The sequence below is a fragment of the Cryptotermes secundus genome, unplaced genomic scaffold (genome assembly GCF_002891405.2).
Source record: "Cryptotermes secundus unplaced genomic scaffold, Csec_1.0 scaffold112, whole genome shotgun sequence".
NCBI lineage: Eukaryota > Metazoa > Arthropoda > Insecta > Blattodea > Kalotermitidae > Cryptotermes > Cryptotermes secundus.
The window spans coordinates 1,126,907-1,153,226 of NW_019718271.1; the positions used below are offsets into that span (position 1 = coordinate 1,126,907).

The following is a 26,320-nucleotide window of genomic DNA, read 5'->3' on the forward strand; positions in this document are numbered from 1 at the left end:
TGGCACTGGTCCACTTCATGTGCCACAACACTTACTCCATATACTCATTGATTGATTTCACTATTATCCTTTCATCTATGCCTAGTCTTCACAAGTTGTCTCTTTGCTTCAGGTTTTTCTAACAGCAATTTTGTATGCATTTCTTAAGTTCCCCACGAGTGCTACAGGCTCTGTTCATCTCATCCTCCCTGATCTGGGCACCCTAACAGTATTCGGTGAAAAGTATTATGAAGCTCCTTGTTATTAAGTTTTCTCCACCCTCCTCTTGCATCCTCTTTCCAAGGTTTAAATGTTCTACTCTGCACCACTACCCCAAAAACCACATTCACACCAATTAAACTTCTGAAGACAAAGAGATTCTGAAATGAACTGTAGCAATCACTCCCAAATTTTAATCATCTCTTTATTTCCTCATCAACATAGTAATTTCCATTTACCTATCTTTATGATATGATTTCTCCTGCACTCTGGTGGTAAAAAAAACAAGTAAAGGTATCCTTGTAACAGGCCATGGAGGCCTATAGAATTGCGAGATGTCGAGGTTCCCACATTTTCTAGACAACTGGCTCACAGATGGCGGTAGGGTTGTCAGCCTCACACACCAGCCGTTACCCCCAAGAATATTTCTGGTACTCATTTCTGTTAGAGGCTCAGTCAATCCCAGGGCCATAGTGCAGCTGGTAGGTTTAGGTCAATTGAAAAAATCCACTTCATTGGGGATTCGATCCCGCAATCTTCTGGCTTGTAGCGTAGTGTCTTAACCAACTACACTATGGCGTACCCCACATATCATCATCATCATCATCATCAGTAATCTGTCAAGACGACAGGTCCACAGTCTCTTTCAAAACAATTCCTCCACTTAATGCGATCTAGAGCTTTCTCCTTCAAATGACAGTATCCTCTTCTGTCCCCAAGGTCATCCAGCATCTTCTTACGTCTTCTTCCTCGTCTTCTTGTCACTTCTATCCGCCCATCTATCTTTCCTTCGATAGCTTCTTTTAGAAGGCAGTTTCTGCGTAAAACATGACCAATCCAATTAGCCTTCCGTTTTCTTATTTCATGTAGGATATTCCTCTGCTCACTGACTCTAATTAACACTTCTTCATTTCTCACATAATCGGNAATGGGCACAATATCTTTAGTATATGCACTGGCTCTTGAGTTAACATGATTACCTGCTCCTCTTCTGACACACCACAACTGAGGGTTGCACATGTTTCAACTGCAAAGAAACAGAACACCATATTACAAAGTATTATCAATGTTCAACTTCAATATTAATAAATAAATTATATACAATTTGTAAACTTTACACAGCAATGAGAGAGGGCTTAAATCAACAAGGCTCAAAGAGCCAGAATATGAAAAATATATAAATGAAAAGTAAGTGCACATTTGGTTGGAAAACATCAAAGAAAAGACCACTTGGGAGAACAAGGGCAAAATGTATGAAAAATATTAAAGTATATGATTATGTGTATCACTGCTTAACCCTTACACATAATACGGGATATTATGTAGGCATCATATAATGACGTCAATTGCTTTCTCCATGAAATGACAGAATAATTCTTGCTGGAAAACTCAAGCTTCTGCAAGCTACTTGAGTAGTGTGATGGGCATAAATATTCACTTTTGGGAATCATGTCTTTCAGGATACCTTGTGGCAGTGCTGTCCAACGTTCTTATGTACTTGGGCACAATTCACTGATATCTATGAAGGTGCGGGCGCCACCGCACTACTGCTACTGCTGCTGCTACTGCTACTATTTCTACTACTTCTTAAATAACAATAAAAACAACAATAATAATAAAAAAATTAGAAATTTAATACTGACTAAATCTTTTGTTAATATAATTAATTTACTTACAATCTTATATAATTAGTGTGAACTTTGACACTGCAGGTTAGCTGCAAGTTGTCGAAAATCTGGTGTGTCGCTGGAACAGGCAGCTCTTAGTGCATCATCTAAGTGTGAGTCTGGTAGGCAGGATTGGTACTTAACTTTTATGATGCTCACAGATGAAAATGAGATTACGCACAGATATGTCATCATGTTCTTGATAATATTGGCCAGGAGATGATTTCAGAAAATCCCTGACCTCATCCAGAAGACAGCAAAATCGTTCCAGTGTTTCCCCCCTACTAAGCCACCTTATGTCTGCATGGAAAATTATGTCACCATGCTCAGTGTCCGACACTTTCAAAAGATTTCTGAACAATCGATGACGAGTAGAAGACGATCTGATATAATTTACCACANTATTTCTACTACTTCTTAAATAACAATAAAAACAACAATAATAATAAAAAAATTAGAAATTTAATACTGACTAAATCTTTTGTTAATATAATTAATTTACTTACAATCTTATATAATTAGTGTGAACTTTGACACTGCAGGTTAGCTGCAAGTTGTCGAAAATCTGGTGTGTAGCTGGAACAGGCAGCTCTTAGTGCATCATCTAAGTGTGAGTCTGGTAGGCAGGATTGGTACTTAACTTTTATGATGCTCACAGATGAAAATGAGATTACGCACAGATATGTCATCATGTTCTTGATAATATTGGCCAGGAGATGATTTCAGAAAATCCCTGACCTCATCCAGAAGACAGCAAAATCGTTCCAGTGTTTCCCCCCTACTAAGCCACCTTATGTCTGCATGGAAAATTATGTCACCATGCTCAGTGTCCGACACTTTCAAAAGATTTCTGAACAATCGATGACGAGTAGAAGACGATCTGATATAATTTACCACATGAGTTACTACATTCATAACATGGTCGAACTTCAAAACCGTTACACATAAAGCTTCCTGGTGGATAATGCAGTGATAAGAAAGAACATTGGGAAATGATTCATCCTTAGCACAAAGAGCAAGAAACCCACTGTTCCTACCGGTAATTGAAGGAGCCCCATCTGTAGTTATAGCAACAAGTTTTGAAAGTGGTAAGTTACATTCTTTCACAAATTTAAGGAACACATTAAATATGTCTTCTCCCCTAGTACGTTCATGAAGTGGCAACAGTTTAACGAACTCTTCCTTTACCGTAAAATCGCCAAAAACCATTCTAACAAATACACATAATTGTGCAGCATCCAATATATCAGTGCTTTCATCAAGATGGACTGAAAAATATTCACATGATTGCAAATCCTGATGTATTTGAGATTCCAGATTATCAGAAATCTGTTCAACTCCTCTAGCAAAAGTTTGGTGAGACAACTGAAGTCCTTTGATGGAAGACATAAGTGAGATTTATCTTTGTGACCATCGAACAGAGACTCGCCGGCACTGATCATAGCTTCTTTAACTGTTTCCCCATCACTGAAAGGTTTTTTTTTCCTTTTAGCTAACACATGACAGATTTTATAAGAAGCTATTGTTATGTTGCTACTTTGCAGATAGGCTTTGTAAATACACATTGTTGCAAGGTTAATTTAGATTTTAGGTCTTTCACCTTTTGTTTTCTCGGTTCAGATTTATACAGGAAATTCATTGTTGAAGTTTTTAGGGTTAGTCAAAAAATGTCGCTCTACATTACTCTTTAGGAACAGACACGCTACTATTACACAATAAACACAGAGGCTTTCCTCTGTATTCAGTAAAACAATACTGCTCCTCCCATTCACTGTTACAACTATAACTTCTTTGTCTCTTAGCCATATCAAGAATAGCTATATAAAACAGTACTGCTTATTTGCTCAATAATTTGAAGCACAATAACTAAAATGCACTGATAACTGTGTAACTTGTCACAACACAAGACACATAACAACTGAACTATGGTCATCACAAACTCGCAAGTAATACTGAATGTTTGGCTGAAGAAAGTGAACTGGGAAATATAGCTACTGCCAATTTTCATTGGTGTACGACCCCCTAATAAATTCTTATTGCTTGCAGCATCGCTTTGTTGGGATTAAAGTGATTTTGATCATATTGCCGATGAGTTTAAAAATTGGGGAACTTACGGTAAGCTGGGCCCCATAGTCATGTTCGGGTCGGTGAATATGTTTGCCCTGCTTATCACAGAAAATTTTATGATACCCTGACCATAAATCCGAAATCCATGAAAGCACATTCAGTGGGGACTTGCAACTATGTGGGGGGTAAAAATACTGCTAGGGAAAATTACATGATCTTGAGAGGATGACGGTTTCTCTAGTGAAAAAAGAATTAAGTCTGGTGTTGTTAGCAAAGGAGAAAAAAATAGGTGTAAATTTTCAAGGAGTGTCTAATACTGTACCATGTTTCAAGGAAATTTTGTGAAAATATTTAACAGTACTCAGACATTCAAAAATGTCTCGTCTTACAATTTGAATTAATATTAAAAATCGGCTCAATTATATGTGCTTATGGAGGGTGCCAGAAAAATATATCATGGGCGCCGCGTTGGACAGGGCTGCCTTGTGGTGTGTGTGTGTGTACGCATGCACGCAATCGCACTCATACACACAACATGTGACAAGGGCCTATATTTGGTAAAAAGTTCTGACACAAGAGTTGATTTAAGCTTCATCAGTTTTATCAGGATAATCAAAGCAGATGAGATGGTCAAGTTTCTAGCACACATGGGACAGACATGAAATCTGTACAAAATATTTGGTGGAGGGTCTAAAAGATCCTAAAGAAATAACATGGTGAAATGTTGGCTGGATTCATCTGGCTCAGAATAGGAACTTGTGGTGGGCTCTTATGAAGAACAACAAAACGATAAATAGTGTACAAGCAGAAACAGTAGCAACAACAATGATAGTAATAAAAATCTATATAACATACATTCATTACTCACGTTTCCTTGGTTGAAAAATATCTTACAGGATAACACTCTCATGTTTCATATGAAGATCAGCACCAACACAGTTCTGAAATTAACGAAAACTGCCATTAATGCAACCTCACAGTGTGAGGCATAGATATATTCATTGGTAACTAAAGTGAGAATAAGAATTTTTAATGTTGCAACAATTACTACACAAATTTTATTATACCCCTTCCCAATGGGACTTCAGACTGTATATGACTAATCTTTCAGATCTTTTCCACAGGGGTAAAGCAGCAGGCATATGAAGCTGACCACTCACCTCTATCTGAGGTCAAGAAAGGTGGAGCTATACCTCAACTCCCCCCACGTCTTCATAACATTGTGCCCAAGTATTTAAGCACAGGGACTTTCCCCCATTTTACACAAAAACAGAGATGTTCTGACACTAACTTATGAAGCACAATAGATCACTGCAGGTCACGGTGCAAGGGCCAAGAAGGCCCACCCCTTATAAATTCATTATACATACAGCTTTTCAAGGAACAGGATGCAGTAAAGAGTTAGTCAAATGTATTTTTCAGTCCCATTAAATTGCTACCAGTTCCAGAAGCAGGCAGACATGTATGAACAGTAATACTTTGTAAAACACTGGAGTTATGGTATTGAAAATAAAAGAGAAAAAAAGAAGGGCCAAACTTGCATTCAGTTAACTTATTGTCTTATGTAAACCTTTTTGCAAAAAACAAATAATATGTAACACATAACTTATTACATACAGGTGTATAAACTACTTACTGATATAATTTCTGCCACTTTGTACCTTCCTCTGTTTTTCAGAGAAGAAAAGTATTTTTTTCTGGAAATATTTTCCATGTCATCACATTAACAAAACATACCTGCATCACTGTCTGCACACAGAAAAAAATGCTTGGAATAACTTTACAGGATTTCTTTACCTCCCAGCATTTATAAATGCAAAGTGCATGGGAAATGGACGGGGAGGGGGAGCCACACACCGCCATCCCAGATTATAGAAATAAAATTGGAAGGGAATGTAACAAATATTCATACTCAAAACTTGAAATATACTTTCTAACATTCCTATATCCTGAATATAAACGTTAGTTGGTACGCATATTCCTGGCTGTCTTCTTGTAAAACTGGTTTTCCTTTCGTAGAAAAATCCTGGTGGCATCTGTAGCACCGTGTTTTGACTCCACATTTCTTAAAGAAATTTACCTGGTTCATAGCAAAAACCGTAAAACAGTAATGGACGTGTGAATACAGAGTACCTGTGAAATTAAACTGTAATTCGTCCACTGCATGTCAAGGTATGGAGACACACTGATCGGTCTATTATTGCTCATTCCGTGAACACCATGATACTACAACGACTACAACTGTGACATTCGCTAAGTTTCCTAATTCCATACGTACTGTACTTCTAAAATAGTTCCAAGGGTGCCAAATAATTTATTTCTGATACTTTATTTTTCTGCACAGGTGGTGATTCGGGTACAATTTCTACTCTGCGGACTGCTGACATTTGCAAGTCATTGATATAATGAACTAACACAAACCGGGTGTCTAACCTGATTTCACGCAATTCCATAAGCAATATGCCACAGACTACGTTATCACACAAACATGCCTTAACTTCTAATTTAAGCAGAGCAAAAGTAAAATTGTACGCACTAAATCTAAGGCAATACCTTCTCCTTATCGCCCACACTTCCATAAGTATACTGCCAAGTAGTCTGTAAACCCAACCAGGAAGGTTGAGGTGGTGGAACTGGTGTCGGGTTCAAGGTAACCAAGGTTGTACGCATACGCAATACCCCCAAGAGGTGATTACGGAAGCAATGGAAGCAAATGACCGCCGAAGCTGGGAAAAGACGTCAAACAGAAATCGTATTAAATTCAAAATCCTCGTTTATTCCAACTAAATGCAACTAACACACTCACGAAAAACATTTTTTTACATGCAGCACGATGTCCTTTTGAAAGTTTGATACATCTAGATGTAAATAATCATTACATATCTTGTGTTTACTGGTTTAGAATCTACTGTATTTTGTTAATTTTATAATTTATATTATGTGACATGTCCTATATCAATGTAATCTGATCTACAGGATGAATAAACACGAATGAATGAATGAATGAATGAATTAACAGACATATACATAGTACATCAATGAATCGGGCGATTTGGCAGCGGTGTTCTTCCCAGGATTGTTTGGAGTGGGGAGGATGCCACTACTGCCACCAAGCAGGTTACTTCAAAACAAAACGTTGTACTTGCAATGGAGCCGTGGACAGGGGAACAACGTGCTTTTGCTGTGAGAGCATTCTACAAAAATGGTGACAGTTTCGTGGTCGCTCAGCGTGAATTTCGAAGGAAGTTTGAGATTCATCGCAATCGTGCTGTACCATCTGCCCATGCCATCAAAACCTGGGTTCAAAATTTTGAGACTACTGGTTCCACACTGAAAAAGAAAGGTGGTAGCGTAAAAACAGCACGTACACCCGAGAATGTAGCGGCAGTGAGAGAAGCCATTGAACGAAGTCCACGCCGGTCTGTTCGTAGCCACGCTACATCACTCGGGCTGTCCGAAGCTAGCGTTCGACGGATTTTGCAGAAAGATCTCCCAAGTTTTCAAAGCTCCAGCACCCTACACAGTTCAGGAATTGAAAATCGAATTCGGGAAGAAGTTCAACGAATTCCCGTAGAGATGCCGAAAGAGTAATGAACGACTTTAGGAAGAGACTTACCGAGTGCTTACAGCTGAATGGTGGTCATCTGACGGATATTATTTTTGGGAAATAGACTTCTGTTTTCAGTGACTTAATTGAGAAAACCAAATGCTTTTATGTTTACACTGTATTCATATATGTTAAAACTGAAACGCTTTGAAGTAGGCTGCTGGGTGGAAGTAGTGGCATCCACCCCACTCCAATCCAGGAAAAAACACCGCAGCCGAATCGCCCGATTCATTGACGCAGGATCTTAACGATATTAACCATGTTGAATGTTTCATTGTATCCCATTGGTAGGGTATAATAGCACAGATATTGTAGTTCAGTGATACCCACTTTTATAGAACATTAATTTTCAAATTCAGGTTTTATAAGATTTAAGCAGGACTTCAGACTTATAAATCTCAAAAGCTGTTTCAATACTGAAAATGTGAGTTCAACAATGTTGATACATTATTCAAGAGCCACAAAATTCCACTGTTTGGAATCTGAATGCTATTTCATTCAAGTAATTTTTTATCACTATGACAGTAGAAGAACCTGAGATAACTAAACATGTAACAAAATGTGATATGTTAGTTTAATGCTGTTTTTTCATTATTTTTTGTAGTTTCAATGTGCCCAAGCTGAACCCTATCTGTAGGTTAATGTCTGTAACCTAAAAATCAGTACTCTGATAAAGCATAACTCACCTGGATTTTAGAGCAGTGCCATAAGCTTAAAAGTCACCAGTTTCCAACACTTGTAGATTTTAAACAATGTGGGGAATTGCAAAACTCTCAGGGACATAAAAATTGATATGACATGCCCAAGAAAACAGGTGACATACAAAATCACAAAGAAACAACAGAAGCAACATTTAATGATAGATTAAGTATTTCAACTGTCTTGTACGAACGTACCATCTCCTCACCACTGACATACAGTAAATAAGAATTCTGGTTTCACTGAGCCCTATGTAAACCTACTAATGAGGAACACAGTATTGCAGAGACATGGAATGTGAGACTTGGATTGTAAATACATGCAGCATTTACTGGGTAGTACAGTGTGATCATCTTTGACCTTTCTGAAAGACATTGAGTCCCTTAGGTGAAGGATTCAGATGTGCCTTTTGCAATGAGATTCAGATTTCTAGTGGAACCAGCAGAATTATAACCTAACACATTACAAATAAACTTACCTAGATTGCAGCAGATGCCGAAAAATGCTCTCTGTTATGCAAGTATTCCTGGTATCTCTGTAAAAGTTTTCATTCATGCTTTCAAGTTATTTTCTGGAAACAGACTAAACTTGAAACTGGAAAATCTCCTGTGTGAGGTTGACTGATGGATTTTTGGGAATATTTAAACCTAGCATTGATTTCATTCAATTTCTCTTCTGTGAGCACTCATTGTTTAAATTTGGCTTCTTTTATTATAAGTGATGGTATGTGCTCAGTCTGAACATTCTCCTGACAATGCAGACCATTTCCAGCATACACTGATATCTGGGTATGTTTGTCAGCCCTGATAGCAAGCAGTCTTGAGTCATCATGCTAAGCTTCACTGAAAGACTGACTCATCCACATGAACAAGTACATGTACTAAAGAGAATATTCACGTCCTATGGACTTGTGTTATAAGAAGTAAATACTATATTGTCGTCTTCATCATCATCAAATAAAGCAAATTGTTACTGTTCTTATTAGACTGAAGCTTTCTACACTCCAGTCTGGGACTGATTACTGTTTGACAGTTACGGTCTTGTTTTTGTAGGGCTCGCTCTCTGACGAGGACGGGTCTGCCTTTTGTATATGCTGTTGACCCTTGCCAGCACAGTCTTTCTCGGGTCTGAGTCCCTTGGGACCCATGACCATATTTTACTGTTTCAGATTTGAGACTTCCCTTTTCGTCACCTCCTACAACTCGCAGGGTCACGGTGGAGGGGTTCGTCCCTGCCTCCATGCAGGTTTCTCCAAATGACTAACTTTTCCTTTTGGTCGTCACTATATAGCCTCAGCATGGACCACACAGAAAACACCACTTCAAACAGCTCCGCTATTGATACATGTTTATTTGTTGCTGCAGAAACATGGGTACTGAGCCGCTGTCTAGCAATGGCTGCCTGTTCTGTTATACTGTTCTGGCTTTCAGCCATCAAGTCATAGTATTTAAGGTGTCATATTCATAACCTTAATGTTATTTATATTATGTAGTTTTTAGTATTATGACCACTGTGTATTTCCTCTTCTTTTTTGTTCGTGTCTGTTTATATTTTCTGAATCAGTGTATTTTTTCTTTCTTCAGTGCTTTCCTTTAATTTGCCTTTACCTTTTACCAGGTAATTGTGCTTTAATAAATGTAGTGAATTATTACTGTTGAGGCATTTATAAGGAACATCTCTGATAGTCTCATTACCTAGCTTTCAATTTTTGATGCTGTTGATATGGAAGCCCTAGACATGGATGGGAGAATAATATTAAAATGCATCTAAAAGAAATAAAGATCTGAGGTGTGGACTGGATTAATCTCTCTGAGGATAGAGACTAGTGGCTGGCTCTTGTGAACACAGTAATTAACATTTTGGTTACACAGAATGATGGAAATTTCTTGACTGGCTGAACAACTACTGGCTTCTCAAGATGATCTCATCTCCACGAAGTTAGTTCGTAGTATCAGAGTTCCAGTCAGAAACATTAGAGTACTTAATACCTTTTTTATTTCATTTTCACATAATAGATGTCCTATGCGCCGTGTCTGAGCCACAATTGAAGTCTGTAAAAATGTCAATATGTTTGGCAGTCATTTCATGAACATTGATCATTTGGTCAGTTCAGTTCAATTCCTGATGAGGTCATTGGATTTTTCAATTGAGTAAATCCTTCCAGCTGCACAAGGGTCCTGGTGTCAACTCAGCCTCTTATCAGGAACAAGTGCCAGGAATCTTCCTGAGGGTAAAGGGCAGCTGGCACATAAGGCTGTCTAAAAAATTCGGGAACCTCGATATCTCACAATCCTATGGGCCTCCAGAGCCTGTTACAGGGATAGTTTTATCTTCTTTTTACTGTTACAAATTTACACTTATCTTGTATATGCTAAGCACTACAGCATCTTATGTATGTATGTGTGTGTGTCCCACATGTGTATTGTTTTCTTTTACTCTTGTTTGTCTGTGCTATTTAATTGAATCCTGCAGCTGTTGATTTAACATGTAAAAATGAAGTATAGACTTTTTTCTTCCTTATCATAATCAAGAAGTTACAACAAGAAACAAAAGATTAAGTTGTAATACGCAAATTGTGGATAAACACTTTGACAGTAAATATGTCTGTAACAAATGTACACTTTACATTTATTTTTCTTCATCTAATATATCCATGTTTCAATTATCATCATCATTATTCTTAAGACTGAAACTGTAAGCATGAATGTGGGATTGGTATGAATAATTAACATCTCACCAATGTCAAAGATATATTGGTTTTCTTACAGAATATGTTCACAGATGTTGGTACTTTAGGACATGATTTCATATGACTTAGGTATCTAAACATAATGATAGGCTAAAAACTTTGAAACAGTACTCCAAACTTCAAGCCTTTGCCACCCCCACCCCATCCCTCCAAATTTTCAATGAACTAATGAACATTTGTTTTAACATTTTAAATTTCTGTTCTATGTATGAAGGATGTGGTAATATTAATAAAATTAAATTTTATTTCACTATATGAACCACTACATCAAGATACTCATTTCCAGTTTCCTATTTATTTATTAAGCTATTTCTCTGATTGCCTATTTTTCTATGCTAAAGTCTGATGATCAGTCCAATGCCAGAAAGCATCGCTTGAGCTGCTGTAGATAGTCATAGTCTCTGTAATATTTGTGTTATTGATCATCCACCTGAGGATGGTTTTGTGGATACAAAATATTTAGTGGAGCCATACTAACAAAATAAGTTATTAATATCATATTTTTCTGTGTGATTGATATACACCTTGAAGCTCAACTTTTCATTGAACTACAATCATCTTTGTGTAGAAAATTATAAAAGAAAACCCATTTCACTTGTCTATACCAGAACATTAAAATAGCTGTAAGAGTTGTTCATGCCTGTCAGCAACACAAATGTGCTGATGTTACATGTGTGCCGAAATATACATGACTGATATATAAAAAGTATCTGCCATAATACGTTACTTTGTATATGTACTGATGTGTATCTATACCGAAATAGATGATCTTCTTATGTTAATTGTTCTGGTGTACCTCAGGTAAAGTGGCTAATACAGTATGTGCCAAAATATACAGTACTGAAATGAAAAGATATCCTGTTGATACCACTCTCTATTCATGTGAAGGCCCCGTGCACAACAGAACCTTCTCAAATCATGAAGAAATGGTCCGATCACCATGTCCGTGTAGCATTCTTGGGTGACGGTAAGAGCATTGCCTTCCTCATCCTCAATTAAATAGGGGCCTAATATACCATGTGCTGAGACAGCACACCATACCATCACGCGTGTACTGTGTAGCGGTTTCTGGACGATAACATCTGGCCGCTCAAAACCAAGGAAGCAAGTTGTCTAGCGACCACTTCCATATAAGCAGAAATAATACTCAACTATGAATACTTTTTCCTCCATTGAGAGACCCATTTCCAACAAAAACTGCACAACACAACTTCCTTTTCACTACTGGGAACACATGCGACTGGAGTTATGCCCTGTCAATAAACGCACATGTGCATTTGAGATGCGCGAGTTTCATTACTGCATATTTGGCACATACTGTATTTTGGAACCTTTAGTGTGCTTACTGTTGAACAGAATTCACAACCATTCTTTCTATATGAGCACTACTTTCTCTTAATGTGCTTCATTACAGTTAAGTTATAATGCAGATTTTCTTTCAAGTTTAACTACTTAAGAAACAAAGTTTAACGAACAAATAGCAAAACAAGATGATGGCATGAAAAAGGTAGCCAAGTAAGATCTATACAACTTATTTATTTGACCGTCACAACACAACAATAAAAGAACTTCAAGGACAATGCCCAGATATAGTGCATATTTAGGAGTTAAGTTTTCAGCCAAGCATTTCTTATTAAAATATAAATTAGCGTTGCAGTTCAATAGCTTTAGTTTTGTGTTCATGTATTTATATATGCATCTATATCTGGGCATTGTCCTTGAAGTTCTTTTATTGTTGTGTTGTAACAGTCAAATAAATAAGTTGTATATACTGTAACATAGCAGAATGCATGAAATGAAAATTACAAGTAAGATCTAATTGTTTCAACTGTTGTTAATTCGTATAAGTGTAATTGTATTTGAATTCAAAATGATGCATCAATTGAGATACATATTGTAGTAGAAGAGTGAAATATGTAACAAAACTGATACTTATATTTTGATTTGTTTTATTTATATAATGTCTAAGACTAAGGTATACATATATTGTCACACCTGCTACCCAGAGAAAGCTTGTAACTGAGGAAAGTCACTTTTCTCTTTCACTTTGTAGGTGACTTTCCTCCCTTCACATTTGTATTTCATTTCAATTTATTTTTGTTTACATTAAATTTTTAGCAGTATGATACATGATATTACCAGACTATAAACTGAAGTAGTTTTGATTATTTGAGAATGTCTTTCACCATCATTCATAAAATATTTTGTGAAAGATAAAATTCTATTTAATTACATAACATTCAAACCCACCAAGTTTAAGCTGTAATAAGCAAGAGAAGCTGTGTGTTATATTACACCTTAACACTGTACCAAAAAGGTACATGTATAAAATACATGTACTTTACATGTATAAAGTTATTTTATAATCTGCCTCTTGAAATAAAGGGGATTGTTGAGATACACAAACAATTTAAGATTTGATTAAGAAGATACTTGATTACCCATTGTTTTTATGACTTGGAGGAGTATTATAGTGTTAATGAATGATGTTGTAAACTAATGGTTTTATATGAATAGTATGTTAGTTACTCTATATTGAATTATATGAGTCTATCTGTACAATAATTTTATTGTATTTACGATAATACTTATTGTCTTCTAACACACAATGGACCAATATCTGGTCTAAGTGCATGGGGAAACACACCCTCTCCAATAACAACAACAACTTATTGTCTTCTATATCATTTATTTTATTGCTTTATAATTTTGACATGTTCTAATTATTTACTTGAGCTCAACTTATACCTGAACTTTACTTAAGATTGTATTGTACTTTTATGTTCTTCTGCTTATCTTGACATATTTTAATTAATATTTGACATGTTCTATATCCTATGGTTTGTAACCAGTTTTATTGGATCATCTGGAACTCGAAATAAATTACAATTACAATTACAATTACAAGGCTTGCTAATTTGACAAAATTCATACCTAACCTTCAAAACATTAGGTACTCATAAATCTGTAAGTCTTAATATAGAGTGGGGTTTTACTTCTAAGGAGACTGCTTGGAAATGTAGTCATTTTCCACTCTTTCAATATCCATCTTGTATGTTCATGAAATTAGTACTACCACAGCATGGAATACCACAAATATTTCATGTATATATTTGTTTTTTTAACAACTGTAGCAAAATATCATAGATATAAAATGAAGGAATGTGTATTTCCTAGTATAAGGACTGATCAGAATAGAAATATAAATCTAAGACAATGACTATAAATATCTCCTACACAAAGCAGTCCATCCCTCTGCCAGAATACTTAAGATCTGAGAACCAAAAATGTACCTGTATGACATTATGGCCTGATATTGTCAAATGGAATTAACTTTGAGTTCTTCTTTACTTGTTATATTCTGGAAGTCTGGAAATAAAAATACCTTATATTAAAAATATAATTTTATTTTAAATAAATTATGTATATTTGAGCAGTGTTCAAGCAACAAATTACATATATTTACTTACTTACTTATGGAGCTGAGCCCTTCTTGAGAACCTGCCAATTGTGCAGCTGCTCAAGAATTTCCCAGCATTTTATGGAACCCGAAGGTTCATTACCATGTTCACAAGAGTCCTCCACTGGTCTCTATCCTGATCCAGATCAATCCAATCCATACCATCCCATCCTATATCTCTAAGATTCATTTTAATATTTTCCACCCATCTACACCTTGGTCTTCCCAGTGGTCTCTTTCCTTCTGGCTTTCCCACCAATATCCTATATGCATTCCTCGTCTCCCCCATTCATGCTACATGCCCTGCACACCTCATCCTCCTTGACTTGATAATTCTAATTATACTTGGAAAAGAGCACAAGTTATGAAGTTCCTCATTATGCAGTTTTCTCCAACCTCCTATCACTTCATCTCTCTTTGGTCCAAATATTCTCCTCAACACCCTGTTCTCAAACACCCTCAGTCTATGTTCCTCCCTTAATGTCAGAGACCAAGTTTCACACCCATACAGAACCACAGGCAGTATTATAGTTTTGTATATTCTAATTTTTATGTTTTTGGACAGCAGACGAGAAGACAAAAGGTTCTGGACTGAACGGTAGCAAGCATTACCCCAGTTCATTATATAGATGTTAATAATCAAATAATAATAGACATTACATACTCACCATATAAACACCAACAATCAAACCAAATAAGCCAATGGCACTAGCAAAAATCTCAATAATGAGTATTTTTACAAAGAGTGAGGAATTAGCAGCATCTGATATGGCTGCCCCAGAGCCTGTAAAGAAGTGTATTCAGTGTCACTAATTAGTTTGGGCCACATGAAGTAGCAGGATATTTCTATATGATCCACATGCAAATACTGAGACTATTTATCTCTTCATGACAGTGGACAAGTAAAAAACTTTTGCTTCATTATTACTGTGTATTAACCTTTGTCTGCTGTGTCGGATAATATTGATAAGAAAGATTAAATGGCATGAAATATAGGCTAATAACCATATATATTAGAAACAGGCTGTAAAAACTGACGTGCAAGCATACAATAGCATTTATATTTTACAGACGGTTCCATTCAATTCTGAAAAATCTCTGGCAAATATATGAACCGAAAAATAAAGAAACAAAACATTAATTTATGTATTGCTATTATTCCTCATAATCCTGATGTATCTGATTTTTACAGAGCATATAAGAAACTCAAAGAAAATAAAAAATAGGTAAACATTTACAAAGAATCAAGATAATGGACTTCTGGAATATAACACCATATAGGTAGGTATGAACTTTGTAGAGTACCAAACTAAATGGCATCACCTCCCAGAAGACTACAACCTTCATATTCAGTACCCAAGGAATGTCATATCTCACATCTGCATAGTAGATAACTAGTATTGTACATTATTCAGCACTATAATAATGGGTTACTGACAATATCACTAAATAAAACTAACTTACTTACTTACTTATGGAGCTAAGCCCTTCTTGAGAAGCCACCAATTGTGCAGCCACTCAAGAATTTCCCAGCACTTTATGGAATCTGAAGGTTCATTACCGTGTCCACAAGAACCCTCCACTTGTTCATATATTGAGCCAGATCAATCCAATCCATACCATCCCATGCTATCTCTCTAAGATCCATTTTAATATTGTCCACCCACCTATGCCTTGGTCTTCCCAGTGGTCTCTTTCCTTCTGGTTTTATCACCAATATCCTATGTGCATTTCTATTCTCCCCCATTCGTGCTACATGCCCTGCACACCTCATTCTCCTTGACTTGATCATTCTAATTATACTTGAAGAAGAGTACAAGTTATGAAGCTCCTCATTATGCAGTTTTTCCAACCTCCTGTCATTTCACCTCTCTTTGGTCCAAATATTCTCCTCAACACCCTGTTCTCAAACACCCTCAGTCTATGTTCCTCCCTTAATGTCAGAGACCAAGTTTCACACCCATACAGAACCACAGGCAAAATTATAGTTTTGTATATTCTAATTTTTATGTTTTTGGACAGCAGACGAGAAGACAAAAGGTTCTGGACTGAANAATAGATAAAATTACTTTACATCTGTGTGAAGTAGAAATGAATTTTTAAGACTTAACTCTTTTCATATCAAAAATATGAGATAAATCACCTTGAACCCAAAATCTTCAGCTTTGATTGACCTAGGTGTAAGACATTAATAAAAATAAAATTACAATGTCATGACAATTCAGCCATTCATAACCCATAAACTTTTTATCTAGCATATTCGTATAAGGCTTAAATTTGCCTTTTACACTGATGCCACAAAATTCATGCAGTTTAAAAAGCACTGTCAAAATTAAATAAGAAATCTGGCACATCTCACGTACTGAAACACTTTGTACTGCATGACAATACACTTTCTGTTATTTGTTAGAAATACTGGTTTTGAAATGAAGTCAGAAAATATGAGATGTCAAATTCTGAAGTCCAAATCACACATGAAAGTCCTTATAAATTATACATAGCACGGGCCATGTAAACGAGTGACTGATTGCTGCCTGGTATAAGCTTTTTAGCTGAGACTGAAAGAAAAATGTAACATTGCCTTATGTATTGATTTGATAGTGATTCGCTTTCTCAAAAGAACGATAAACCTTCCTAACAAAATGTATGTTTATTATGACTTGGTTCATATATGAATATTTATATACCTGCAATTGGAATACAGTATGTAGTTATGTTTAACTGGAGTTCAGGAATCCTTCTGTACAGTCATTGCCTTTATTGAAGCCATCTGTATACTGCAGTTTAAACAAACAAATTAGTATTTAACTGGATGGTCTGGTGCACTCACTCACCGACAGATCCTACACAAAGTCCACAGAATAAATCGACCAACCCAACACACAAGCCAGCGCCAAAAGTCACATATGCTGCCATCATTTTCCGGGCATTTTGTACCATATCTGTTACTTCAGTTACCTGAAAGTTAAAAATCAGTGACTGTGATGCAGAGAGCTCTGAAGAATGTATTATCATTCTGGATGAACAGCCATGAAGTTGGTACTGGATGGTTTCACTCACATCACATACACATTCACATTGCTGTCACTGTTTGTTACATTCAGAGAGATGATTTATTTACTTTGGTATGCACAAGTGACACATTCCATGTGTCTGTATGTTACCATTTGTGCCTAGTCAACAAGATTGGCGTAAAAATTTTGGAAGCTCTTAGTGCCAGAAATGTTAATTTTTTTTTTCAGTCTAGTTGTAAAACACTACTCTCAGTTATTAGTGATAAGTTTTGGGAGAATGTTATTTTTCATTATTTATCCAGTTACTTTAATTTGAGTGGAAGAAAAGATTTGTCTTGTAAATTATCATGGTATTAGTGATTTTACTCAGTGTTCCTATTACATGGACATGTTGGAGCCACCAACATTCATTCAAGCTCTGCTAGGCAACGGCTTGCTAAAATGCATTCTCATGTCAACAAAGATTCAACGAAGGTTTCCATGGATATGAGGTTATGCAGTCAACAGTGGGACCTCTGTTGCTTAGTAGCCAACATTTCGGTATGCATGTTTCCGTGGGAAACAATTTATACAGATATGCGCAAGCCTATATAAAGAGCCGCGCACACAAGAAGGAAGCATTCATCAGCAAGATGTCGTTCAAAGCAATTGAAGTAGGAAGGAGAGCAAAGAACTAATTCAAAGAATTTTCCATCATCTGAAGCGCTATTACATAATGATTAATGAAGGCATAACAGGCTGAAGCTCATTTGTGCATTCATTATTGCAACAATAAATATTTGTAAAATGTAAAGCTATCCCTGTAAGAGGCCGTGAAGTCCCATAGGGATGTGAGACGTTGAGGGTCCCACATTATCTAGACAATCGGCTCAAAGCTGGCAGTAAGGTTGTCAGCCTTATGCGCCGGCCGCACTTTACTCCCCAGGAAAATTATTTAATTAATTCCTGGTACTCATTTCTGTTAGAGGCTGAGTCAACCCCAGAGCCATAGTGCAGCTGGAAGGATTATGTCAACTGAAAAAAATCCAATGACCTCATCGGGACTTGAACCCGTGACCTTCCAGCTCGTAGCATAGTGCCTCAACCAACTAAGCTACTGCGCGCCCCCTCAATAAATATTTGTATATAAGTTTAATACATGGTTAACTCTTCAAGCATCAACAGTCCCACAGAGACAAGCTTACTGCTATGTTTTGTATGGCCTGCAATTGGTTTCTTGAGAATGATCCTATGCCACTGCAGTCTACATCATAGATTGACAAGACTTCAGAGTGAGTGGAAATAATAATCACCATCATCTTCCAAGAGTAGTATTATAACTTTACCATTGCAGTGCACCATTGTGACACTTTTTATTATTTTCCCATATTATTTGTAAACATGTTATTACTTTTTTTTTTTAATTTATTGAAGGAACATGCAATTCTTTTATGCTTTGTTGTGTTAACAGAGGCTACAGATCTCACAATCCATAATTTCACATAAGGTCTTGGTCCTACCAGCCACGGCATTTTTTCAGGAATTTAATCCTGACAACTGGTGAGGTACTTCTCAGTATATGTTCACACAGTTACCATAGTCATTGTTAGTGTTACCCAACATGACAAGAGGTATGTGGAATCAAACCAGAACACAGAGTGCACATAAATAGGATTGATTTTTTTTTCCTGAAAGAATAAAGCATTCTTGACATGTAGTTTACTTATAGTACTACAAATTTTACAGGTGTATAAGTTGTATCTCGCATATAATACATTTAAAAACAACCAATTTTGAGTCAAATTTAAAAAAAAAGTTAGTCTTCTTATGAAATATCCAGTAAATACTTAAAATGTACTGTAAGTACATTGTCAACTTGCCAGAAGCATAATTAACTTCATGAAACCAAGCACTTTTTAAGAAGCCAACAATTGTGTAGCTACTCAGGAACTTCTCAGCAATTTATGAAACCTGAAGGTTCCTTACAATGTTCACAAGAGCCCTTCATTGGTCCTTATCCTGAGCCAGATCAATCCAGTTAATATCACCCCATCCTATCTTCCTAAGATCCATTTTAATAATATCCTCCCACCTATATGTAGGTCTTCCTAGTGGTTTCTTTCCTTCTGGATAAAACATCAATATCCTGTATGCATTCCTTGTCTCCCCTATTCATGCAACATGCCCTGCCCACCTCATCCTTCTTGGCTTGATCATTCTAATTATACTTGGAGAAGAGTACAACTTATGAAGCTCCTCATTATGCATATTTTCCAACCTCCCATCACTTTATCTCTTTTCGATCCAAATATTCTCCTCAACACCCTGTTCTCAAACATCCTCTGTCTACGTTCATCCCTTAATATCAGAGACCAAGTTTCACAATCATACAGAGCAATGGGCAAAATTATAGTTTTGTATATTCTAATTTTTATGTTTTTAGACAGCAGACAAGAAGATAAAAGTTTCTGAACTGAATGGTAGCAAGCATTACCCGAATTCAGTCTCCTCTTAATTTTCTTCTGAATCAAGTTTTAATTTTTTACTGTAATTCCCAAATATTTGAACTGTTAGCTATCTTTTATGTCATGATTTTTTACCTTTCATTCTGGTGACAAGTCACCAAGTGTGCCTTGGTATTTACTATGATGTGCCATATGAAATTTCAATGACAGATATACGGATGCGTATTATATTTCAACCTAGTATTATATTTCGCAACTGAACTTACATCACTGAGGGAAGCTTGCTGAAGTGCAGATTATGGTATGGGTTCACCTAACACAACTTACATTTACCAGGAAGGAACACTTATGTGAATTCATGAATTTGGCTGGAACATGACATAAAAAAGGGGGGAACCATATTATAAAATATTCCTTAATTCTTTCACCTATCATTACATTATAAAATTTCAACATAATTATATCGCTTTTATAATAAGTATTGTGACATGACCCCTGACAGCCAGAATAATGGTACAAGAAGAGGCAGTCGTTGCCTAGCAAAGGGGTTGGGTGGGTACACTCATGTGAAACTGCGTTTCAACAAATGTGGTGCCTACTCAGAAGGACAAACCCTTCTTCATTTCGAAGAGGAGACCCCAGTTCCAAACACATAAACGGTCTTTGAACAAACATAAATTAGGTCATGGGTCCCAAATCCCAGGAACAACTGTTACAACGAAGACTAGCAGCAATTTACTAGAACAGACTGGACAGTCGGAAAACTGAAGGCTCCCAAAGCTGTCAGACATGAGTCCAATGGGACTTGGAACCGAGAATTGCTAGTGAGGGTTGCAGCAATTTAGCAGCCAGTCCGTCCAGTCGGTCTTGAGTTGTATTGTTAGCAGCCGCCACCTAGCAGTGACTAGTGAACAAACAGAAGATTTTGTGTGTTTTGTAGTTGTAGTGATCTATAGAGTGTGTGTATATGTTATAAGTGGTCAGTCAATCCAAATCCTGTGTCTAGTCACTAACACGTAACAGTAGTGGCCTCCGTAGTCTGGAGGTAACGTTCCCACCTCATGACTCGTAGTACGAGGGTTCGAATACCCGGTGGAGGTCGTCGAATTTTTAAGGGCAGAAGAATTCAGGGAACAAGTCCTCCGGGAGGAACTTTAACCCGTGGGTTCCGTGTCGTAGCTTTACGGCACATAAAAGAACCTCATATCTCCAAAGGAGGTCACTGAGCCAAATTACGAATGTTTCCCAGCCAACAGCAGTCTCTAATACCTCTGGTAGATGGAGGAAGCATTACAGATACCTCTCAGCTAGTAGAGCCGGTCTCGTTGGCTGGGCGGGACTGATGGTAAGCACCAGTACCAGTAGGATATAGAGACTGGTAGAAATCATAGAGGGATGCACAATGGACCAATACAGGTCTAAGTGCATGGGGAAACCCACCCGCTCCAATAACTAACTAACTAACTAAACTAACTAACTAACACGTAACAGTATAAAGAAACAGCCAGTAAAAATAAATAACAGGATTTTAACTAAAACCAAAATATTTTGGTCAAAAATTATTTTAAATGAACTTAGGTTATAGAGAAAAAATTCTGTGTAATGCATTTCATGAACCATGTCACAATGCTCTGAACAAAAATGTATAAAGTCAATACTACATCACACTGCTTACTATTTATAAGCATATATGTACACCATGGATTAAAATTCATTATGAGAATGCGATGGGAAAGAAAATTATACACATAAAAGGCCAACCTTAACAAGAGAAATATTAATACATTCATACCTCAAGAGCTGTTGTTCCAGAGAGAACAATTGCCGTTATTAATCCATAAATTGCCACAGCTTCACAGAAAATAACAGAAATTAAATTCTTGGTTTTAATACGTGGTGCCTTTACACCTCCTCCAACGATGCTCGCACCCGTGGTGTAGATGCCTCTAGAAAATTTGAACAAAAGTGGCAACTTAGAAGGAGGCTGGAATCTAGCAGGGCATTTTGCATTCATTTCCTGCATTCCTAAAACCAGGAATATGAAAAAACATTTAACAGAACATATAACACAAACTAATGTTTTCATATACACACAATCTTTAAGTAGTCACAGCAACATATCATAGCCATCCAATTCCGAGACAGTTTCCATGCTTTGAAAAATATTTAAATAGGTATCTTACACAGCAGCTCCAACCACTGATAATCCCACACAGAGTCCAATGCCTGTACTAGCCCACAAGTATGGACTGGTTTCTTCCAGGAACCTACATAACAATTTAGAGCTATTAGTGCAAAATAAAAAGGCAGATGAACACATCAGTGACACCTCAGAGTGGTGATTCTCTAAAGGCTGGTGACCATGGTTGGGTCATTATATAAACATTATGTTGGACACTGTCCATTGTCTGAGGTGTAACTGATATACACAGCATTTCAAAACCGGATCTTTGTCCTTCATCAGCTGTAAGGGGAAAAAGCTCCTACTTATTTAGGCCCATCAGAAAGAACTTATCTCAAAAACATAATTGGGAGGATGTGTTCTCCTTGAGCAAGTCACCAGAATTTGTCAGTTGAAAGTCAGCCTGTAAAGAGGAGACTGGGAGGTTGGTGTGAAATGGCCGCCAGCCTTGAACCCAGTTAGCTGAGAGCTGGCAGCTCAGTTGAGTGAAATGAAGTACTGGTTAGTGAATGAGAGAGTTCAGTTGCGGGATATTCGCTGGACAGTAACAACATGAGCACAGGAAGCCGAAGAATCTCCAGCATTAGAAGCCACTGCTAGGGAACGGCTGTTGAAGACACAGTAGGCTGGAAAAAGGCTTAGCGGGTACTGCAGTGATTTGTGAAGTGTGGAGATTAGTGATAGTGCGGTAATTGTTTTTAGTTCTGAGTGGTGTGTACAAGTACGTCCATAAATCAACTTCAAGTCAAACTCTGTCTATAGTCACACCCTTAAAATACATGACAATATCATCATACCTTGGGTGTACCTTTGGTTCCACATATTACAATGACCAAGACTGATGTTCAGAATATAATACTCTAAAACAGTTAAGATTTAACTTACAAGAAGGAAATATTCAATTTATGTAAAGTAACTGCATAGAAAAAATTGCAGTGTATAAGTCTATGGAAAGTGAAACACAGTACAACCAATGACTTCTTCCTCCCTGTTACCATATTCTAAATATATACCAAAAATATGTTGAGAATTAAATTACGGGGAGAATAAATCCAAAAGTTGTTTTTTACTTCAAGCTGGAATAATCTCACATGTTTTTCAAAAGAGCAGCAATTATAATATTTACAACAATTTTTACAAATCTATTTCGTAATAATGCAAAACAATAACTCTCACTCAGGTACTTGTAAAAAAAATCACAAGCAGCAACAAACGATATGATAATTATAGTCATGTCATGGGCAATCAAGCAGAACATGGATTAAATTTTCATATACGCATCTGAAAAATCTTGAAACTAATACCTGAGACCTAAGGGACTGTTTAGAGAATTGGTAAAAGCATCCGTGTTCATCCATTTTAGAACATCTAAACCTAATTTATGGGTTGATAAAGTTTTTGAATCCTCAAAACATCCTACCCCCATATTTTTGGTTGAATTATGGCATTGGAATACATAGGGTGGTTATTCATAATAAATCATTAATTTATTCAATGTAATGTGTCTGCTTCTCAGTTGATATATTTAGAACAGTCTGCTTACTACTACTTCGATGGACAGAACAGGAAAATAGTAAAACCACATTTTCTACTTTAGTTCATAGCTAAAAATGGTCAGCTCAGCTGGAGGAAGCAAAATATACACACAGTTCTCATAAGGAAAGCAGGATGTTAGAAAACAGTGGAGTACGTGGGTGAATAAATATTAAAATGGACCATAATTGAATAGGTTGTGAACAGACTCATGACCACATACTATTGTGGAATCTGTATTATTGAGTTCAATCATTTGGTTTCATTAGCAGAGCTGGTAACTTCTCATAATATTGCTTGTAATAATTATCTTTCGGCTCCAGTCCTTGGTTGTCTTGTAAAAATATCAGCAGGCCCTCAGTTACAGAAGAGGTCCCATTTTTAAGCAATGCACATGTTATGAAGATATCTTACCATGCTATACTCAGAGCTTCACCTCTTCCAGTTAGCAGATAAAACAGAACTGCAACAAATATCAATTACAAGCACATCAAATTTTCCTTATGGCACCTCATAAAAACATGAGCTTCCACTTGGTTTGCAGCATATGATGTAGCTTAATATGACTTTGCGACATACACTGGAAACCTTCAAAGATGTCTTTTCTGAAATTTTCCACTAGTATCTCCAAGCAATATATTCATAGGAAAATATTATCTTTTGTCACCTAAGTTTACACATAGCACTTTCCATAGTCAGGAGAGTTGAGGCAGGAACGGTTTCCCTCACCACTTCAGACAGCATAGCTACATAATGCAAATGTCAACCATTTAAAACAAATTTCATGGAACAGAGAGCCCAAAACCAGTCTTACTAGGTGAGGGAGATATTGACTTTTTATCAACACCAAAATTAGCTGTGTGTAATAATTTCTGAGCCACGCTACTTCTGAGAGCATTCTGTGCACCAAAAGATTAATTTTCTCAACTTTAGATCCCTCTATCCAAAAGAAATATTGTTAAATATAACGAATTTATTTTCTTCACTGGTTCAACTACTTTATTAAATTTCAACAAAACCTATAATAGACAGGTGAAAATGACCCTTTCACTGTGTACATTCTCTGGGCTGATAATGAATGTCCAGTATAGGAAGAACTGAAACTCTGATTCCATATTTTAAATAGTGGATCACAATCATATTTTTTATATTTATTAAGTTTCATTAGAGCACCACAACAAAATACTAGTTTTGTTCCAATAAGACCCTTGGCCCATTTCTCCCATTCAGCAATTTAACTTCAAAATGAATTCTATATGTACTAATATTACTTAATCTTCATTAAGTTTCACACGTGTAAGATCCTCAGGGATCTATCATACCCAAAAACTGATTCACACATGTCAAGTTATAGGATTTTAAAGCACTGATATCTCAGTTAGTTGTGGATACTCTTAATTTACATACCTTAAAGATGTGAGTGGTTAAATAGTGCTCACTAGTTCTAGACCCAGTTTTATACAAAACAGTTCCTGTCATGGAAGTTCCTGATTCGAGAACCATGCATATTACAAATGAAAGCTTCACAAGTTCACTTGTATCTTCATGAATTTATGGAAATTTGATTTTAAGAAGTATAATCTGAGATGTACATAAAATTAATTTAAGAGTGAAATAAAATGTTTCATTCAGTGCCATTTTAACTCCATCAATGCTTATGATAATGGTTTTAATTTTTAGTACCAGAACTTACTTATTCCTGTCACCAAGAGACTGAAAAATCCAATGTAAAGATATGCTATTGTTGTTCTCATTTTAACTCACTCACTTTTCACCTAACAACATGAATACTCATGTGACCAAAAACCTTGAGGCTAGCAGGTTGCGTTCTTTCAACCTAGTTCAGATAGTGTTATCTTATCATACAGTGTATGGAACAGTTTACCCATTAAATATTTTTACATCAACCCACTTTTTTCTGAACAGAAGATGTAAGATTTCCAACAAAATCTTAATTTGTGATTCCCACTTTAAGGTAAGTGTTAAACATAACAAAGAGGATTAATGTACACAATTTTATTATACAACTAATGAAAAAATGAGTTGCTGCCTATCATATGCATTGAAGTGTGGAAAAGTGGTAACAGCTGAGCATGGAAACTGTACACTGACTTACATAAAATTTCACAGACTAAACTAGTTCATGCAGAACTTCAAATCTAATACTTTATACCATGTGCAAAATATCTAAATATAATGTTACAGGGCTTTTATATTAACTGGCCTAAGGGTGAAAGAATATTGTGAATTTAAATCTTGCAATGGATTGGAAAAATTATGCTCTTATCAATTATTCATTTTACATTTTTCTCTAAGAGATATGTGGTGTGTTTGTTTGCTTTGTAAAGTTATGCATTTGTAGTGAAAAGTTCCATCTTCTGGTATATAATACCATGTAGCTCACTGAAAGTCAACCAACGTTTCAGAGGAACAAGTCACCTCCTCCACTTTCAGCTCAAGTATAAGCCAAGCTAGAAACCAGCATGAAGAGCTTGCCACTCTGGTTGCTGCCTATGTCTCACTGGTTGTTTACTTGGATTACTCTTCAACCCTGAAGATGGAGCTCTATGTTCTATTGGACCACATATCATGACATTCCAGAACATAGCACTCCTTACAGTCAATGCTGAGAGAACCCTATATCCAGTACAAAGGATATTTAACAACTGGTCTGCCATATTTTTGGAGGTGATTCCGGAG

General features: G+C 36.5%; 2 protein-coding genes across 11 annotated transcripts in view; both read right to left on the reverse strand.

Moving 5' to 3' along the window:
• The window catches only part of LOC111869337 (carnitine O-palmitoyltransferase 2, mitochondrial), a 42,242-nt gene extending 35,306 nt beyond the window's left edge, over positions 1-6,936 (reverse strand). For 2 of the 9 annotated variants that reach the window (XR_004514015.1, XM_023860833.2), the window contains exons 1-3: positions 6,469-6,936; positions 4,801-4,873; positions 1,179-1,225 (exon numbers count right to left, since the gene is read on the reverse strand). Coding sequence is in view for 8 of the 9 variants with exons in the window: in XM_023860833.2 (XP_023716601.1) it covers positions 1,179-1,225; positions 4,801-4,842 (89 nt within the window). In the remaining variant the exon portion in view is untranslated. Of the gene's footprint in view, positions 1-1,178; positions 1,226-4,787; positions 4,875-5,568; positions 5,682-5,893; positions 5,968-6,065; positions 6,179-6,210; positions 6,288-6,468 lie in introns of those variants that run through there. The other 7 variants (XM_023860994.2, XM_023861070.2, XM_023860912.2 and 4 more) reach the window with 7 other exon arrangements.
• A 6,472-nt stretch (positions 6,937-13,408) lies between these two features.
• LOC111868213 (V-type proton ATPase 21 kDa proteolipid subunit-like) lies at positions 13,409-25,466 on the reverse strand. Of its 2 annotated transcripts, XR_002843485.2 has the most exons (8): positions 25,314-25,466; positions 24,035-24,083; positions 22,089-22,172; positions 21,698-21,851; positions 17,282-17,405; positions 15,116-15,231; positions 14,281-14,356; positions 13,409-13,853 (listed from the first exon to the last, which is right to left on the reverse strand). XR_002843485.2 is itself a non-coding variant. In XM_023858696.2 (7 exons), the coding sequence occupies exons 1-7, from the start codon at positions 25,372-25,374 to the stop codon at positions 14,342-14,344; spliced, it is 603 nt and encodes a 200-aa protein (XP_023714464.1). In that variant the 5' UTR covers positions 25,375-25,466; the 3' UTR covers positions 13,409-14,341. The 2 variants fall into 2 exon arrangements, 1 of the variants encoding a protein (XP_023714464.1); XM_023858696.2 differs by having other exon boundaries at positions 13,409-14,356.
• Between the last annotated feature and the right edge of the window lie 854 nt (positions 25,467-26,320).

Bases quoted from the DNA above. Each gene is read 5' to 3' on its own strand.
- LOC111868213 (XM_023858696.2), bottom strand. From the start codon at position 25,374: ATGAGAACAACAATAGCATATCTTTACATTGGATTTTTCAGTCTCTTG. The intron at 24,084-25,313 runs GTAAGTTCTGGT...TATTTGTTGCAG, and splicing joins TCTCTTGGTGACAGGAATAA to TTCTGTTTTATCTGCTAACT. The intron at 15,232-17,281 runs GTGAGTGAGTGC...ACTTCTTTACAG, and splicing joins ACTTTGTGTAGGATCTGTCG to GCTCTGGGGCAGCCATATCA.